The sequence below is a fragment of the Ailuropoda melanoleuca genome, chromosome 14, assembly GCF_002007445.2.
Source record: "Ailuropoda melanoleuca isolate Jingjing chromosome 14, ASM200744v2, whole genome shotgun sequence".
NCBI classification, from domain to species: domain Eukaryota; kingdom Metazoa; phylum Chordata; class Mammalia; order Carnivora; family Ursidae; genus Ailuropoda; species Ailuropoda melanoleuca.
This window is the reverse complement of record NC_048231.1, coordinates 102,461,920-102,482,658: the sequence shown is the minus strand read 5'-3', so window position 1 is coordinate 102,482,658 and position 20,739 is coordinate 102,461,920. Positions and strand designations below refer to the sequence as shown.

The 20,739-nt window shown below is 37.4% G+C and overlaps 1 protein-coding gene across 8 annotated transcripts in view; it reads right to left on the bottom strand.

Annotated features, from left to right (window-relative positions):
* The window catches only part of ZNF407 (zinc finger protein 407), a 490,784-nt gene that overhangs the window by 198,198 nt on the left and 271,847 nt on the right, over positions 1–20,739 (bottom strand). For all 8 annotated transcript variants that reach the window (XM_019804986.2, XM_019804987.2, XM_002924352.4 and 5 more), the window contains 2 exons: positions 19,915–19,998; positions 9,837–9,957 (listed from right to left, as the gene is read on the bottom strand). In XM_019804986.2, the coding sequence (XP_019660545.1) occupies positions 9,837–9,957; positions 19,915–19,998 (205 nt within the window). The remainder of the gene's footprint in view (positions 1–9,836; positions 9,958–19,914; positions 19,999–20,739) is intronic.

Below are 20,739 nucleotides of genomic sequence, written 5' to 3'. Positions count from 1 at the left end.
CCTTTAACTAAAATGAAAGCTATCGTAAGTTTTTAGGGCAAAAAAAAAATTCTGTTTTTACCCCAAATAATACAATCCAAAGGACTGATTCAAGCTCAAGTACTAAAATTTACACATTTTCTCTCAATGGGAAAATGCTAATTCGGTTTTATGACATTTCAAATACTTGTAAATAAATGCTGTAACTTAAAAAGAAGAAATAAAACACATTGAGGAAAGAAAGGGCCAAGTAGAGGTCACCAACATGTATTCATCAAATCTTACAGAGGGAGAGATCTCCAAACAGTGTCATATGATACAAAAGATACAAAGTGAGGGATGAGGGTTGTTTAGCAAGATTCAAGTCGAAATAATTAAGAGTAAGGAATTACACTTTAAGGGGCAAGAATAGGAGTTAATATTAGGTTTAAATTCCCTGTAGGGAAAAGTATCAGGTTACATATTATGTCACAGAATAAGAGATTCTGGTTTATTTCTATTGCAGCTCACTTGAAGCTGTGTAGTAAAGAAGAGCACAGTATCGTTTCCTGAAAGAAAGAAAGAAAGAAAGAAAGAAAGAAAGAAAGAAAGAAAGAAAGAAAGAAAGAACGAACTTAGGAGTACTTCTTGTTCTAGAACTTCTCACAAACATTGTACTTCTCAAAAATAGGAGAAAGCCAACAGTTTGGGCTACATTCCTTTAATCAAGAAATGAAGACAGTCTTATTTTTCGAGACCTTCTAAAGGCAAAGCCAGAAGGTATGCACGCGCTACCGCAGGGCAGGCTGTGCGTCCCTCCGCGAACAAAAGGGGGTTTAACTTAGAGAAGGCCGCTCCTTCTCGCGCCTCCTACAAACTACTGCATCACCGTTCTGTAAATGTTGCAAGTGTTTCTTTCAGTTTTTTACGGGCCCTGAAGTAGCGATATTGCAGAATCTGTGAAAACAAAGTGGTGTAACCACGACCTCATCATTCTCACTGAACTAATGACAGCTGGTCAAACTTTCATACACTTGATTGTCTGTTTTGTTATTTTCTCTGACACCACGGCGGAGTCTGTGAAACTCAATCCCACACTGGAAGGTGTGCCTGATGTTCTACTGACTCTTGTCAGTCCCTCCTGGTGATTACAGAGTTTTCCCTAATAAGCTACTCTGTGTGAGCGCTGGCGCTAGGAGATATAGATAGTTACACAGCGGAGTGTTTTGTTGTGTGATAATAGCTCTAATGTCTGAGGAATAACTTATTATGCAAGAGACTATTGCCCAAAAAAATATTTTCTATTTTTTTCATCTCTAAGGCCTTTCTTTCTGCCACAGTATATACAGATATATCTAACTACCACCCAGGGGACTGTCCATAGTAATTCCTTGTAGAAAGACCATCCCCAAAGATAGCTTTGGTCCTTTTATAATGACTGGATTTGGGATTCGGCAACAGCAGGTTAGATAAACATGTTTGTCTAGATTCTACTTGAAGAGATAGCAGAGGGAATGTGTGGTCACTTTGTGTTCAAAATGGCTCTTCTAATTAATCTGTGATCTCAATGCTTATTTCAGCCTCCTCGACAAACAAAACAACTTACTTGTATGATAAACAGAATGAATTAGCTCAGATTTTTTTTCCCTTTTAAAGACATCTGAACAGATTTGTAATTTTTAATGCTATGGAATCTATTTGTTTAAAGGTCCACAGATTTTCTTTGACTTAAATGAGTTTTGTTAGATGAAAATTTACCCACTTTAACTAAAGACCTGACATAAAGCATTCGTGCTGTATCAGCACAGAGCCTGTCAGGCCACAAAGAAAATTTAAAAAGCCTATGTGCTTGGGTGCTAGAGGGCAGGGAAGAAAAGTCTGAATAGAAGATGCAAGGTATAAAAATAACATTAGACATAAACAGTATAGAAAATACAAAACCAAATCAGAACCACAATTAGAACCACTGAGATTTTTTAAAAATCACTAATAGAACAGAGAAAATGAGGAGATACTTGTTCAGAGAGAATTTAGTTTCTGCTGAAACAGATAAAAAGCATTAGGCAAAAAAGAATACATTTACATACAACTTTCTTAAATATAGGAAATCTGAAAAGAAGACACAATTAGGTCATTTTATTAGACAACCCCTCAAAAAACGCCACCTAAACTTACCAGAAACATCTACAACTCTGTAAGCATCGTCCTGACACATGCTGGGAGAACCTTCCTAAGCAGTATTGATGCTTGCCAATGACCAAATGTGGCTTCACAAACCAGCCACGCTACTGACATCTACCTGTGGTTAGCTGAACTGTGGGTGGGTAGCAAGCAGCAAGGGGCAGCTCGCCAGGAGCAAGCGCCCGCCGCAGACACACGACCACGGGCACAGGCGGAAGAAAGCCTTGCAGGTGTCATCATACTATGAAAAGTTTGTCAAGTAACTGGATTTTTAGAGGCTTTCAAACTAACCTTTCAGCCTAGTCCTTTTTAGTGTTCTATTCCGTTAACTGGATTAGCCGTTACAATAGAGTAAAATCTAAGGAGACAACAGGCTTGAAGGAAATGAAATAACGAAATAGTATTCACTGGTACTTTACATGATAAAAATGTTTGGGGGCTTTTTTTTAATGTTGGGTCTTTTTGTTTGTTTGTTTGTTTGATTTGGTGGGAACATTTAAGTCCTATTTTCTTAGCTACATTAAATTACATAACAGTCTTACTGGAAACAGTCACCATGTTTTACATTAGATCCTCAGAACTTTTTATCTTCTAACAAGGTCTGTACCCTTTTGTTGTTGCTGTTTTTTGTTTGTTTTGTTTAAAGATTTTTATTTATTAGAGAGAGAGAGAGTGCACAAGCATGGGGAGCGGCAGGCAGAGGGAGAAGCAGACTTCCTGCTGAGCAGGGGGCCCGACGTGGAACTCGATCCCAGGACCCTGGGATCATGACCTGGGTTGAAGACAGATGCTTAACCGACAGAGCCACCCAAGTGCCCCCCAAGTCTATACCCCTTTACCAGCCTCTCCCCACTTCTCTGGTGCTCACCACCCCCAGCCCCTGGAAACGACTTTTCTGCTGTTTCTACGAGTTTGCCCTTTTCCCCCCCCAAGATTCCATATACAAGACATATGCAGTATTTGCCTTTCTCTGTCTAGCTTATTTCACTGACAAAAACAGTTTTGATTTAAAGTCTGTTCTGATATAACTAGGCTTGTGGCATCAATCAAATTGCTTTAAATATAAATTTTATCTAATATTAATACTACATATTTTCATTTGATTACTTTTATGTAGTGTCATTATTCTTTGAGAACTTCAAAATCACCCAAAAGAAAAGAATGCTACCTCTGATTTTTCTGATAAAGAAATGTGTGCTTTTCATTTGGTATGTATAATTTCACTTCCCTCTTGCTATACACGATATTCAGCTACAGAGACTAACACCTATTTTTTTTTTCTTCTTTTCATCATTCAGGGCAAATCCAAGTTTGCTCTATCCACTGCTTCTCCCGGTACAACCTGTGACCCTGCACAGGAAGCCAAAGGAAAATTGAAACTCTCGGAAGAGATCATCCTAAAGGAGAAAATTATCCCCTGTGGAGTTAGTCTCCCTAGCTCAGGATGCTGCTAGAACAAATGGAAGATAAGAACAATGAGACCCACTGTACACTGAATTCTTAATGCCACAATAACCAAGGTAGTTTGTCTTATTATATAATTATGCATAATAAACATAAAATGTTTATATAGCAAAATTACATACAAATGCATAATATTAGCTAAGACCTGAAAGAAATTTTCATAATTGAGACTCTTTATAGAAATATATGTTTGAAAAATTAATTCAAACTTTAAGGGGAAATAAATAATTATTACAAATACAATTTTTTGTCCTTGCATCTTAAAACTACCAAAAAATGGGTAAAATGAAAACAGAATTCAATTAAAAGTATTTTCGACAAAAAACATCTTTTTGACAACTATTTTCTAAGACAGATAAAAACAATTAGAGGGTCACACATACTTCAAGTGGGTGTGACAAATGGCAAATTCTACCTACTCCAGTCATGAGGGTGAAAACTTAACCGAATTTATAAAAAATACTAAAGAAAATATTCAGAGTAGTAAGAAGAGAGAAGTGAAGGAGTATCACAAAAAATCCATTTTTAGTTGTGATATCATTTCTTCAGTTAAATGTTACATAAAATATTCTTAGCTTCCCCCTCACCCAGACAGGGAAGAAAAATCTTGAGCTCAAAACCTCATGTATTAAAGACTCCTTTGGAATACCCTGGCTAAGNAGATAAAAACAATTAGAGGGTCACACATACTTCAAGTGGGTGTGACAAATGGCAAATTCTACCTACTCCAGTCATGAGGGTGAAAACTTAACCGAATTTATAAAAAATACTAAAGAAAATATTCAGAGTATTAATAAGAGAGAAGTGAAGGAGTATCACAAAAAATCCATTTTTAGTTGTGATATCATTTCTTCAGTTAAATGTTACATAAAATATTCTTAGCTTCCCCCTCACCCAGACAGGGAAGAAAAATCTTGAGCTCAAAACCTCATGTATTAAAGACTCCTTTGGAATACCCTGGCTAAGAGAGCTAAGTGAGCCACAAGTAGCGGTGGGGGAATCAAAGTGTATTTCCTACAAGTTCAGCAAAGAATGGAGTGAATCTTTCTTATGATGCAGGAATTGTAGATTTTATTCCACAGCCCTATGATATAGCATATTTCTATTGGGGTCATAATATCAAGTAATTTAAANTAAATGTTACATAAAATATTCTTAGCTTCCCCCTCACCCAGACAGGGAAGAAAAATCTTGAGCTCAAAACCTCCTGTATTAAAGACTTCTTTGGAATACCCTGGCTAAGAGCTAAGTGAGCCACAAGTAGCGGTGGGGGAATCAAAGTGTATTTCCTACAAGTTCAGCAAAGAATGGAGTGAATCTTTCTTATGATGCAGGAATTGTAGATTTTATTCCACAGTTCTATGATATAGCATATTTCTATTGGGGTCATAATATCAAGTAATTTAATAATGATAAAAATAGTAAATAAAATGAAAAGTGGAATAGAAAAAAAAATCTGTCAAAGACTGTGTATAAGACTGAAAGTACGAAGGCAGCTGTACAGCTGAGGAAAACTCTGGCCAAAAGCAATCTTAGGGAACACGNTCCTCTCCCACTCCCCCTGCTTGTGTTCCCTCTCTCGCTGGCTGTCTCTATCTCTGTCAAATAAATAAATAAAATCTTTAAAAAAAAAAAAAGAATACAGAATTTAAAAAAAAAAAAAGANCAGTTCTATGATATAGCATATTTCTATTGGGGTCATAATATCAAGTAATTTAATAATGATAAAAATAGTAAATAAAATGAAAAGTGGAATAGAAAAAAAAATCTGTCAAAGACTGTGTATAAGACTGAAAGTACGAAGGCAGCTGTACAGCTGAGGAAAACTCTGGCCAAAAGCAATCTTAGGGAACACGTACGCTATTCCAAGATCCATAACATGGACACAGTACATAAACGATCAAATTGCCAGAGTTTGACTTGAAATTTTGGTTTTCTTTAATTTGCTAAATGACATTTAAGGTTTAACATACGATTATCCTTAATATTTTTAATACTGCAGGTAGCATTTTTTTTTTTTTTTTTTTTTTGACTTACCAGGTTTACTATTTAATATGCATTTATTGTATTTCCCCCATAAATCCTAAAATAAAAAATAGAAGCCAATTAGAAGAGGAGTTACGTGTAAAAGAAAGCCCAAGTATAACCATCTATTTTGTTGGGAGAGCCAGTGTCACCAGTGAAACACAATACAGCAGTTTGATATTAATAAATTCTATGGGGAAATAAGGATTTACATTTTTAGAAAGGGTACTTACTACAACGTTTTAAAGGTTTTCTATTTTGTAACATAGAAGTGACAATATAAAACAAAGGGAAATTAAAATATAGAAAAATGCTGGACCGTTTCCATTTTAATGTAGAAACAAATCTAAAGAATTTGCTGCACAGATAATACAGCAGGACACTGTGCTATGAATCTAAATTTATGCTTTGAAATTATAATGAATAGTAATTAATGGTGAAAAAGTTATGGAGTAATGATGGAATATACTGATTTGTAATGGATTAGACTTTTGGATATTTTAGACAGCAAAAGCTTAGGAAAGGGGTCCATGTTTACATCTGAATAGAATGAGATGTCATTGCCTAAATTAATAATGCAAACTTGAAAAATAGCCCCAGGTTCAAAAGACCAATTATAAAATTCTTTTGTAAACAAATCTATATTCACATTTTTCATGAATAATTATAACTACAAGTATTTCTTCACTAATGTTCAATTTATAAAATGAAAAATATATTTTCAAGTGAAACTTAAGTAATACTTCAGTTTCTAATGATGGTAAACTTACCTGCAAATAAGTGTTAATAATGACAAACACAGGAATAATTTTTATGTATCTATATTAACAACAAAAATCTAAATGGGAAAAAAGTTACTTAAGTGTTTTTAGCAATAAAATATTATGGAAAAATATCAATAAGATTATAACCACATCATCTTCAGAAATATGTGATTATCTTATGGATATTTTTATTCTATGGAAATCATACATACTCAAATTTATCCTGTGAAAAAGATATTTTCCTTGTTGTTGTAAGGTAGACATGCTAAGCATTTTCTTTCTACACTATACAACCAAAACAATCGCTGTGAACTTCTCTGCTCATTTTTTAATCTTTTGCTCATCAACAAGAAAACAAAGATATCTGTTGTAAATTTTGCATTTTGTTCATAGTTCCTAACATCAATATGCATATATTTGCAAGGTTCTGTATTCCTAAGCAAGATCAACTTGCCTTTGTTCACTAGTGAAGCAGACTTAACCACATGTACAGGCTGATAAAACTGTCATATAAACAGAAAGCGTTCAAACTATTAACCGTCAGTAATAATCAAATTTCCAAAAAGTTTTAAATAAAGATAAAACCAACCTTCTATCAAGAATTTCAAACATTTCAAAAGGAAATTCGATAGACATCTTTAGATGGAAGTGTCCTGAGTACTATTTCATAGGACAGTGACAATATTCTCAGAAAACACAATCTCCTTTCACCCACAGTGGCTGTTCGGAGGTGTCACAGGGATGGAACCCAGCTACCTCAGACGCCCTTCTAAATGGAAGTGATGCTACATCAGGGATCTAGCATGCGTACAAGATAGGGAATAATACAGCCTCAGCAAAAGCGTAATACGATTTCACACCAAGAAAACCCGAAATATTTTGAAATGTTTATGCATACAAAGACTAAGAGTCTACCAAAACACAGTACTTATCAGTGAGACAATATTCAAATCCCAACCTTTGTAGTAATACTATTAAAAGCCATATCGTATTTCTAGGAATTTCTTTTACAAAAAAACATGCGTATGCAAAAGATTAAGGAATAAGCATTTTCAAATGAAAATGCCTAAAAATGGCCAAAAACGTCTAAAAACTTCAGAAAATGACTGTTTATTAATCTAACTCAAAGCCATGCAAGTATCAGAATCACATTGTAGACAAGTGGTCTTCAAATGAGGTATTCAAAATTCTAACTGTGATTATGTAATAATTGATTCTGGATTTAATGTATTTCTAACAACTTCAAAACTGGGGGGAAATCCATCAGGGCATGTATTATAAATAAATTTCAACACACTGAAGACCTTCAGGGCATTGAAACTCTTGTACCACCTCACTGAACACAATCCTGAGATCACGAGGTGAAGTAACACCTGTGACTGTCCAAGGGACAATCTGAGACGAGAGGACACCCAGGGCTCCAGGGTCTCGGCCAGCCTGTGCTCCTCCTCTAAGGTAAGCGATGGTCCCATAAGGCTGCTACTCTAACCACCCATACGTTATGAGAGGTTTAGGATGTCAGGGCACGCTGGGTCAGCTCCTCCAGAGCCCGAGCTCTCAACTACACCCTCCTGCTTACCCCAGAATGAGGACAGGGACCGGACGCCAAAGCTAACCCATAGCTACTCTGATCAGTAACTCCCCTGCTAGAAAATTTTTTGCTTGTCAGAACAGTATCATGTAATTATTTCCTAATATTATAAGTAAATATTACAGGTGTTAACTAAGAAATCCACTTATAATATAGCAGTAAAAACCACTTTTATCTACTTTATATAGGGGTCTGGACATGATCCTGGTTCTGCTACTTAAGATAACAGTTTGAAAACCACAGTTATACGAGATTAATGAAACAGAAAGGTAGTTACAACTTGTTAAGTACGAAAAAATTTATCGGAAACAAAAAATCCCTCAGAACCATAACTCAAATCTAATGCATACAATATAGACTGAAAGGATATAATCCTGAGCTAAAAATGATACTTAAGGGCAATTTTTACATTTTTCTAATTGCCTTTCTGCATTTAACAGAGAAGGCAACTATACAGTATGACCTCTTCAATAAGAAAAAGAACATTCAAACTGTTTATTTTTTAAAGAACTCATATCAACACCTTAAAATGTGTATGTTACCTCTAATTGGATCACCATTTTACCAAATTTCCAAGAAACACCAATCTAGTCCTAAGCAAAGATAGAACTCATAAATGTTGAATGAATGAATAATTAATGAATGAAATATATCTGTAATATCTCTGTACTATTAAATGACCTTTAACATAAAACTTAATGCAATAAGGAGGATAATAATAAAGATTATGGCAATACATTTACTGAATGCACAGGCTACATCCACAGGAATACAAAAATGCCTTTTTTAATGAAGGCTTCAGGCTTAAGATACATATATACTCTAACGTTTAACAAAAGTGGGGGCTGTGTTGAAAGAACCACCCTCAAATTTCCTGTCATCATGTGTAACGGGGTCCATGAGATCTCAGGATGGAGAAGGCCCTCACACGGTGATTCATGCTGCACGGTGTGGCTGATGAGGCTCCTAAGACAGAGGTCATTTGGCTGCCTGCAAATTCTGTGGTGTCCAAGAGACCCCCCAATGTGCTCTGAACTCACTCTCACGGGCTCCAGCTAAAGCCTGATCTGGCTGCAACGTCCATTTCCCATTTTCTTCTCCACCCCACACTCTCCGCACGCCCATCATACAGCAGGACTACTTACCATCGCCTGACTGCATCTCCAATCGTGGCACCTACTCTTGGCTGCGGCTGCAAGGTTACCTGCAGTATGGCAGACATCACTCGGCCACTGAGGCCCTCAGGGAGCGGGCTGAGTACATGTGATCTCCACCACACTGTCAGCCCGAACATGCTACAGCACACCATTATCTCCTGCACCCATGGGTCGTTGAAATTTACCCATCTTCTAAGTCCTGGCTGAAATGCTGTCTCCCCCGGGAGGATGTCCGTGTGGCTAGACTTGTTCCTTCTTATGGACGCTCCTGGCCTTTTTATTTCCTCACTGAAATCTGCATTATAATTATTTAGAAGTAGTACAAGGCACCTACTACGCTACAGTATCCTTCAAGGCAGGAAACCCTTCTTGTATTGTCTTCATTGCCTAAAAGTGCTCCACGCATGGAATAACTGATGAAATGAAATGGTCCTTACTTTGGCAAAGAAATAAAATCACATGAAATTCAGGTGTACAAAGGAAAACAAAACTTAAATGATAAGATTATAAAAAATGAAAAATAACTTTACAATTTTAAAAATAGTCACTAAAATTTGATGGCGAAATAAATTCTCAACCTAATACGTGACTCCTGCTTTACACTGTGCTAATCCGTGTTGATCAGAAAAACGGTTCTTTCCTGTGAATCCGCCACGGTGACCACCTGACTCCACCTGCTTGGTAATGAACCCTTACCTGTAGTCACACCAGGGGCATCTGTAGGGCTTCTCTCCCGTGTGCACCCGCTTGTGCCGAGTCAGATGAGACTGGGTTGTGGAGGCAAAGTTACATTCATCACATTTGAAAGGCTTTTCTCCTGCAAAATAAAAAGCAATGCTGTACACGAATAATTATAAAAACTGGAAATGAGGGGCTAAACCTGTTACTGACAATTAAAAAGAAACTTATTTCCATAAAAACTTAAGAATATAGTTCAATGGACTACACACATTTAGGACACTTGAATATTCATTCCCAGAGTGAGAAAATTAAAAGACACTACTAGTTTTTATTTCTGTATTTGAATGGAAGCAAGGTACATATTATGGAGCTCAAATGTAACTTACACAAACAGAAATTTAAATTACAGCCTGGTCTAGCACAGAATTTGGAGTCATTTAACAAACTGTGTTACACTAGAGCCATTATAAAAATCTCCCTGAGGATAAAACCATGAAAAAGCATATAACAGAAATATACTTTGAATATATAGTATAAAATCTTAAATTTAAATATGAAGAAAAAATAAAGCTATAATTTGATACCAATTAAAACACTGTTAGAGGTAAGGAAAAATCACGGTTCACTCGAGTTGAGTAAGAGGTTACCACAGAAAAAAGGCCTCAAAGAAACATGTACAATACTATTTCTGAGCATTCCGCTGTGTAGGTCTAACCGCTCTGTCCTCATACGTGTTTTACCCATCAGCTGGTTCAAAGCTTGCACACCACTCATGGCTAGGCCTTTAACTGATCTCTCTCTCTGCGTGAACCACTCCTCCTGTCCACACACACACACACACACACACACACACACACTCAAAGAAATCATCAAATTTTAGTTTTTAATTGTACTTGCCACACCGGCTGGTAAGCACTTGAAATATGACTATTTAATTTCAATCAATATAAATTTTAAATTTAAAAAACTGATATGGGATTTACCTGAAGAAAAAATGTTTATATCTGTATAGAACAGGTTGGCAATATGAATCTACTTTTTGAAGTGTAAATCTTATCAAATCTAAATATAAATCACGGATTTGATATAAAAATTTAGCCTCTGAATAGAGATGTGCTAGAATTGTAAAATGCACTCCAAGTTTCAAAATCCTAGAACAAAAAAATAAAATATCACTAATAATCTTATATTGATTTCATGTTGAAATGATAATAATTTGATATATTTGGTTAACTTTTTTTTTTGTTTCAAGCTTTATTTAAATTCCAGTTAGTTAACACACAGTGTTAATACTAGTTTTAGTAGTAGAATTTAGTGATTCATAACTTACATACAACACCCAGTACTCATCATAACAAGTGCCTCCTTAATTCCCATCACCTACTTCCCCCAACCCCGACGCCAATGCCCCCCAACTCTCCCCCAGGAACCTTCAGTTTGTTCTCTATAGTTAAGAATCTGTTTTATAAGCTTTGCCTTCCTCTTTTTTCCCCCCATGTTCATCTCTTTTACTTCTTAAATTCCACCTATAAGTGAAATCATATGGTATTTTTCTTTCTCTGACTTATTTCACTTAGCATAATACACTCTAGCTCTATCCACGCTGTTGCAAATGGCAAGATTTCAACCATTTTGATAGCTGAATAATATCCCTATATATATACTAATGAATATGCATAAACATACCCCACATCTTCTTTATCTATGCATCAGCTGATGGCCATTTGCACTTTTTCCATAATTTGGCTATTTTTATTAGTGCTGCTATAAACATTGGGGTGCATGCATCCCTCTGAATCAGCATTTTTGTACCCTTTGGTTAAATACCTAGAAGTGCAATTGCTAGATCATAGGGGAGTTCTATTTTTTTAAAGATTTTATTTCTTTATTTGACAGAGAGAGAAACAGCCAGTGAGAGAGGGAACACAAGCAGGGGTAATGGGAANTTTTTTTAAGATTTTATTTATTTATTTGACAGAGAGAGAAACAGCCAGTGAGAGAGGGAACACAAGCAGGGGTAATGGGAAAGGAAGAAGCAGGCTCCCAGCAGAGCAGGGAGCCCGATGTGGGGCTCGATAACAGGACCCTGGGATCACACCAAGAGCCAAAGGCAGATGCTTAATGACTGAGCCACCCAGGTACCTGGGGGAGTTCTATTTTTAATTTTTGAGAAGCCTCCATAATGTTTTCCAGAGTGGCTATACCAGTTTGCATTTCCACCAGCAGGGTAAGGTGGCTCCTCTTTCTCCACATCTTAGCCAACATCTGTTGCTTCCTGTGTTGTTAATTTTAGCCATTCTGAGAGGTGTGAGGTGGTCTCTCATTATAGTTTTGATTTGTATTTCCCTAATGATGAATGATGTTGAGCATCTTTTCATATGTCTGTTAGCCATCTGGATGTCTTCTCTGGAAAAATGTCTATTCATGTCTTCTGAATTTGTATGGAACCACAAAAAACCCCGAATGGCCAAAGCAATCTTGAAAAAGAAAAGCAAAGCTGGAGGCATCACAATTCTGGACTTCAAGTTATATTACAAAGCCGTAGTGATCAAGACACTGTGATACTGGCACAAAAACAGACATATGGATCAATGGAACAGAATACAAAATCTAGAAGTGAACCCACAACTATATGGTTGACTTAATCTTTGACAGAGCAGGAAAGAATATCCAATGGGAAAAAAGACAGTCTCTTCAACAAATGGTGCTGGGGAAGNCAACGTCTTCAACCTTGGCCACAGCAACTTCTTGCTAGACATGTCTCCAAAGGCAAGGGAAACAACAAAAAAAAAAAAAAAAAAAAAAAAATCAAAATGGATGAAAGAACTAAATGTGAGAGGGGAAACCATCAAAATCCTAGAGGAGAACACAGGAAGCAACCTCTTTGACACTGGCCATAGCAACTCCTTAACTAAATATGTCTCTGGAGGAAAGGGAAACAAAAGCAAAAATAAATTATCTGGGACTTCACCAAGATAAAATGCTTCTGCACAGTGAAGGAAACAATCAACAAAACTAAAAGGCAACCTTTGGAATGGGGGAAGATATCTGCAAATGATACATCTGATAGAGAGTTAGTATCCAAGATACATAAAGCACTTGTAAAATCCAACACCCAAAAAATAAACAACCCAGCTAAAAAATGGGCAGAAAACATGAATAGACATTTAGTTAACTATTTAAAAAGGCAATTCACCTGTTACTTTTTTTTTTAATATAGTTGTCAGGAAACTTAAAATGACAGGTGTAGCTCGCATGACATTTCTGTTGGACAGCAATGAACTAGAGAAAAACATCACAACCACCTCCCCTCCCCAAAATGATTTATAATATACAACAATACTCTCCTCGGCAAACATTCGTTCTAAGAAATTTTACACATAGATTAATTTTATGTATTTTTCAATAATTCTACTTGTCACTTCTTAGTTCTGGTATTTTTTGAATAGTTCTATGAGTATACTGAGTTATATAGAAAACAAAAGATGAACTACCTTGGTGTAAAATTACATCAATTCACTGAGCAACAAAACTACACCTGTCCTGAATACCGGAATGTGTAGAATCTTGTCCGCCTTTCTTTCCAAGCCTATTTATATGGCAGTTAGCTGAATGCATACACCTCTCATCTGATGGTGTTCTACCTGCTACTGCAGCCCAGGTGGTGGTCAGAAGAAGCCAGATGGACTTCAATCTCAATCCAGCCATATTTCAGTCCCTACCTGTCAACCCCCTGGACAAGATCAGAAAGGTAAAATCACCGAACAAGCAGGACAGCAGGGCAGTTATGAGGATTAGAGAAGACACAGCATTTGTAAGGTACTTCTCAGGGGGTCCAATGCCTCGCTGCTTTTGTCACCCTATGCCTGGAGTGGCTGAACGCTGGTATGTGCACACTGCCCTCTCACAGAGACGAAAGCAGGGGCACACACCCCAGTACTTCTCATCAAGCTCTCCAAACCACGAAAAAGGCAAACCTTTTTATATAGAAAACCATTATGTGGTTTCACATAGTGAATTTAACATAGAGATATCATTTAATAGATCCAAGAAGATATTTGATTTATTTTTGTAAAAGGAAGAACATTTTTGTACCTTTCAGCCATTTGTTCTCAAGATACATCCCAACTATAACACTCCAATCGAGTGGTCACTCAGGGTCAGCTTGAATAACTCTTTGTTCTTGGTCTCTAAACTGCTGGTCAAGTCACTTACATTGGTATAGATAACTATACTGAACTGACTTACACAAAAACTCACTTTCATGATGATAGCGGGTTTTGCTTTTGTTTGAGAGACAGCAGATCTTCACCTTGCCTAAGGCTGGAGAAAATGGCTCTATGTCTTCAAATCTGGTACAGAAATACGCTATATCATAAAAACATGAACATCCACACGGAACTTCTACATTCCTTGTAAGAACTGAGCTGCAGACTATTTTAACTACACACCACTGTCACAGAGCAGTTCACATGGATGACAGAAACACAAAGTGATGCACTCATCTGGATTAATCGTTTCACTAACTTGACATATCTAGACTGACCGTACAAGGCAAAATGAAAGTACCACCACAATCAAGACAATGAACACAGTCAGTACGGGCAAAGGTTCCTTATACCCTTCTCTCTCTGGCTCATCCCATCCTCAAACGCACTCTCATCTGCTTTCTGTCATAATATATTAGTTAGCATTTTCTAGAGATTTATATACATGGAAACATACAGTAAGTATGTACTCTCTTTTGTCTGACCTCATCTCAACATTATTTTGGGATTCATTCATGTTGCTCCAGGTATCAATATTTGTTTTTTATTTTAAGCTGAAGAGTAGAATAGCATTCCATGATATGAATATGCCACAGTTTATTCATCCATTCACCCACCGAAGGACATTTGAATTGTTTGCATTTCGGGATCTCACAAACAAAGCTGCTATAAATCTTCATGTGCAAGTCTATGCATGGACATGTGTCTCTTTTTCTCTTGCTTTAACATCTAGGAGTGGGTGGGCTGGGTCATTTGGTAGGTACATATTAATTTTGTAAGAAACTGCCAAACTGTTTTCCAAAGTGATCTGACCATTTTACATCCCTACCAGCGGTGTAAGAAAGTTTCCACTGCTCCAAATCATCACCAATACTGGGTATGGTCAGTGCTTCCCATCTGTATTTTTCTAATGATGTTGAGAATCATTTCATGTGCTTATCTGCCATACATTTATATTCTTTGGTGACGTGTCTGTTCAAATCATTCAACCCCTTTTTAATTGGTTGTTTGTTCTCTTATACTTATGTTTTGAAGACAACTTTATATATTACAAATACAAATCCTCAATAAAATTTGTGATTTACATGTATTTTTCCCCAGTCTTTGGTTTGTCTTTGCATTCATTCTCTTCAGTGTCTTTCATGGAGGAGTAGTTAATTAATGTATAAAGTTTTTAATTTGTCAGTTTATAATTTTTTGAGTTATTTTTTTTTTAAATTTCAAATCAGACTTTTGATGTGCTAAGAAATCTTTGATAATCTACAGTCACAAAGATTTTTCTCCTAAATTTTCTTATAGAATTTATACAGTTTTAAGTTTTACATTTAGATTAGAACATTTTGGAGTTAATGCTATACATGGAATGATATAGAGATCAAAGTTCATTTCTCCTGCATACAAATATCCAATTGTTCAAGCATTATACATTAAAAAGAACACACTGCCTTTGTTCCTTTGTCAAAAATCCACTGACCGTATAGATGTAGGTCTGTTCTGTAATCCCTGTTCCATTCCACTGTTAGATTTGTCTTCCTTGATGCCATTACCAGAGTGACTTGATTACTGTAGCCTTATAGGAAGTCATGAAGTCAGGTTTGCTCATCATCCTCAAAGTTGACTATTTCACATCGTTGTATTTCCAATTTTAGTATAGATGCTGCTGAAGCGAGCACTGGATCGTTGCACTTCCATATGAATTTTAAAATCAGCTTGTCAATTTTTTTTAAAGATTTTATTTATTTATTTTACAGAGATAGAGACAGCCAGTGAGAGAGGGAACACAAGCAGGGGGAGTGGGAGAGGAAGAAGCAGGCTCATAGCACAGGAGCCTGATGTGGGGCTCGATCCCATAACGCCGAGATCACGCCCTGAGCCGAAGGCAGACGCTTAACCGCTGTGCCACCCAGGCGCCCCAGCTTGTCAATTTTTTAACAACAAGAAGCTTGATGGGATCTGAGTCTTCTGAGTCCATGAACATGGTATATCATCCTATTTAGGTTCTTTAATTTCTCTTGGCAGTTTTTTGCAGTTTTCAATGTAGGGGTTTTGCACATCCTTTGTTAGATTTATCTCTAAATATTGTACCTTGGGTGCAAATAACTGACAAATATAGCCATAGATCTATTCTGTTCCATTGATGTATCTGTGTATCTTTATGCCAATACGATACGGTCATGACTGTTGTAGCTATATAATAAGAGGTCAAGTTAAGTAGTAGAAATCTTCCACTTCTAACATAATGAATCTAAGTGGTCAAACAATTTAAAGATTTTTCTTCATTAAGCAAATAGACAACTCTATCTTGATGTCTCCTTATTCAAACTAGTGTTTGAAAATGTGTGGTACCATAACTCACTGCTAACTTGTTTATTCAAATAGCATCTTTAATCTATCCACTTTTCATGGATTTGGCAGCAATCTGGAAAGGATAAAAGGGTGACATTATGGACTCATTGTCTGAGTTAGCAGTGTAAATGAAAGGTCATCTAAGCTCTTCAGAGTTAATTTTCTTGGTTTGGAGGTTTAACATAAGCACTTAAAAAAATAAGGTTAACCTAGCTTATTTCATCTAAATTTTTATGACATTTTTATGTGACACAATCAAAACTTAAAAAAACTTTTAAAGAATAATGTCATTTATATTCTCTATAATTCTAATAATTTGAAGTTCATATTAAGCTAGCATTATATTGCAATGAGCTATAACTTATCATTTCATACCTGACAACACTGTAGATTAAATTGTGTAACACCAAGAAATTTTGAATTATATACAGGTTGACAGAGAAAAAAATATAATGCTACCAAAATGTGCTACATAAAATCCTACCCTATAACCACCAAGTAAAGGAAGGCTCAAGCATGTCTAGGCTCCTGGAAGGGGAAGAACCCTGTGGCAATTTATACAAACCACAGTTTAATCAAATCTGTACATAATAGTTAATTTGTAACTCATTAATTTTGTTACATGCCCGATGCTACTGTTCAAATATGTTAATTGGTATTTTTTTCCCATCCACAAATGATAATTTCTTCAGGTAATTTCAGGAAATTTCTTCAAGTAATCTCCTCAGGGAGCTATACTTCAGAAACACAGAAGTAGTTTTTTTTTTGTTTGTTAGTCTCAATATATAGCCAAAGAAATAAACTCACTTTCTAGGTTGTAAGATTTGAAAAAAAAAATCTACAAATTTTAAGTAAGAATTCCAGTTTGCTAATATTTGTTAATGCTTGAAACAAGATAGGTTGTATACGAAGAGGTGCATTCACTTGTTAAGGACTGATCAAAATGATTTAGTGCGCTGGGAACAGTCCTTCTGAATCCTTTGTCATTCTAAAGCCAGAGAGATGAGTAAATCTATGAGTAGGGCATTAACTACTCTTGAACAGTGCTGCCTACAAGTCAGTAGGGCTACCTGTATACACCCTACTCAAAAAACAGAACAAAAGCAAATTTCCTTTCCTCCTGTTTCCCCTTATGGGACATAACAGCGCATATTAAATTGTGTTGCTCTTCAGACTCTCCTTTAAGAACAATAATCCTGGCCAAAGTAACCATTAAGGAATGTTCTGCACCTTCGGTAGCTCTGAGAGAAAAGTAAAAGGAAGTTGGGGGGGGACACCAGAATGGCTACGGACATAGAGCAGTGCCCTTTGTGTGTCAACAATCTGTCAAAAGGGCTGCACACTTCTCATGGAAACTCACACTGCGCATTCCTTCGGGCGGGCTGCTGGCTATTAAGCTGGCCAAGACTCTTCAACTACACGTGAGGATTTGCTCCTGTGCCCTTGAATCAAGGGTCTCTGACAGGTGATAAAAGTAAATCTTGGAATGGAAGATGTTTTGTGTCAGCCCCCTAGACAGTCTGTATTGCAGTAGGGAATTATTTACACCATTTGGAGCACTTTTGATACCTATCCCTTTCCAAGCTGATTGTAATTTGCGTGGGCACTCTGTGGTAAAAAGGTAAACCATGTCGAAGAGGAATACATCAGAGAAATATAGATTTCAAATGCACCATACAATTCTGGCCTTGGAAAAAACAAGTTGTATGTTGCTTAAATATTACAAATCCAGCATAAAAGCCAAGGGCCTAGACTGAGTTGTACTGAGCTGTTTGGATGAAGCAAACAGTCTTCAGAACTGACTGTGGTGTTAAAGAATCATGTTTGATTTGTGCCACAGAGGCAGATAAATGCCACAAAGACAGATGCCTCTGTCTGTGAGACATTGTCCTATATGGTATAAAGTTAATAGCAAAGTAATAAGGAGCCTCTGGACCTGACATAAAATATAAAGTTGTGCCTGCTCGACGCAGGTTTCGTGATCGATCACCTGTAAGCGCCTGTGATCGCAGCATCGCCGTCCTCCCTGCAGGGGAAGCGCGAGCCCCACCATGCCACAGCAGGGAGGGACTGGGTCAGCAACACGGGCCAAGAGGCTAACACTCGGGCACCAATACACTGAACACACTAAGAACAGAGCACCCCATGTGAGCACGCTTTCACACACACACACACACACACTTCCAGCTTCTCCAAGATGGGTGCCAAGGATGGGCAGCCGCCGGGCCTCCCTTGCCATCCCTCACGCCGACTCCCTGCGTCACTGGGTGAACGGGCTGTGGCCCGGCCTGCTACTATAAATTGAAAGTGGACGTCCACGTTTAGAGAATTCGGTGTATGTTCCCAACACCATGTTAAACACTGAAAATGTCTCTTCGCTCGATAATAACTCTTCCCCCATATGGAGACCTGAATCCTACACACTCATGCTCCGAAAGAAGTGACTGGCATTAATCTTACAAATACCATGATGGGCACAAGAGCTACCTATGGCTAACTGTTAAATATAACATATCAAGACTCGAAATGTCCCCCACACCACATATTTCATGTATCTTCATTTCATGCCAGTTTGAGTGTGACTGCCAGACACCCACTGTCACGGTCCCCAAGGAAAAGCCCAACATTCAGTGACAGATTGTGTAACCACATGATTTATCATCTAAACTAGGTCACTTTTGATAATAAAACAGTTCTGTTAATAATTAGAAGGGACAATGCTATTAGCAGCACTGTCCCAGGCACATATAATTTACAATTATTACCATAATTATAAGACCAAGTCGGTAATTGATTTTAATGAATATTTAAAACTTTTCATTCTTAACTTTTCCTAACCGAGGCACCTACTTGATTTTGTTGAACCATAAAGAATGCAGATCACAAACATGAATTCTCTTCCACATCGCTGTCTACTCAAGTTGCTCTCCGTTCTTAAGAGTAAGAAGAATAGAAACAGCAAGAACCTAAAACCGCACCTACTGGTCCCAGCTCGCAGAGGGATTGCCCCTAGGGGGTCAGGTGGTTAGGTGGGCCAAGCAGTAGCTGGAAAAAGGGGGGGGGGCTGTGGATAAACTGATAGCCAGCTAAGGAGGCAAGAGTGAGTAAGAAAGTAGGTGGGAGACGCTGAGGGGAGAGGACGCATCTGAGAGCAAGCTGGACCCCCAGCCTCACCCACCACGTCTGTGGCAAAGTCTCGCAGGCAGAGAGGGAGCCTGGTATGTCCACACGCTGCAGGCAAGCTCTTTCCCTTCCTACGTACCATGAATTTACACAGGGCACCTGATCTCTGAAACATGAAGTAGGCCGACTTTTTAAACATACAAAAACAGGTGAATCCAAATCTTAGGTTATTCAAACAGAATTTTCAGTAGACCCTCAAGTACAGGGATTTTACAAACACTGACAAGACACACCATCGAGGGCCAAGAACGGATGCTGGGGCCGCCGGGTGGGGGCCGGGCTGCGGCCGTACTGACCTGTGTGCTGGCGGCGGTGCTTGGTGAGGGCGTGCCGTGTCCCGCCGGCAAAGCCGCAGAGGTCGCACAGAAACGACTTCTCGCCTGTTGCAACAATAAACAGATGAGGGACTGCAGAGGTCACAGATCATTAAAACATATCTATCAAGGCTTTCAGGGTTACTAATTCCTCCAATCAAATGTTTCCATGTAAATATGTCAAATGGGAATGAAATTACCACTGCGGTTTATTGACTGTGATAAAATCTGAAAAGCACCACTGAACATAATTACATACTTGTCAGACCCATAAAAATTAGCTTTATTATCAATGGAATGGTTTTGTACAACTTCATTTCTGGTAGATGTCTTCCAGATGGGGCTGCTTTATGCACTTGAACAGTTTTTATGCATATCCTGATTTTTTACAATTCCCATACATCTGGCCTTTCTGAGCTGAGTAAAGATTGCTTGGAATAGTTAATATACAGTATCTAGGATTCTGCTTAAATAAAACATATTGAATTTTCCAACAACTGAAGGATATTGAATTGATTTTACCTGATTCTATCAGGTTCTTCTTTAATAACTTCCTACTTAATAATATGAATTAGATGGTTTCCTTGAACACACTGAAGATCCCAAGTAACAATAAAATCTACATTACTCAATACCAATAACAATTCAGTGCTGTTTATGTTTCTCAAACTTCCATGACATAAAAAGGCAAGTCTAGGGATTGCTAAAGGAATTGTACAAAAACTTCAATTACTCATCTTTAATGATAGCTCTGGACTGAAAACCTCTGCAACAATTAGAAACGGATTTGGCAGAGTTAGCATTTGT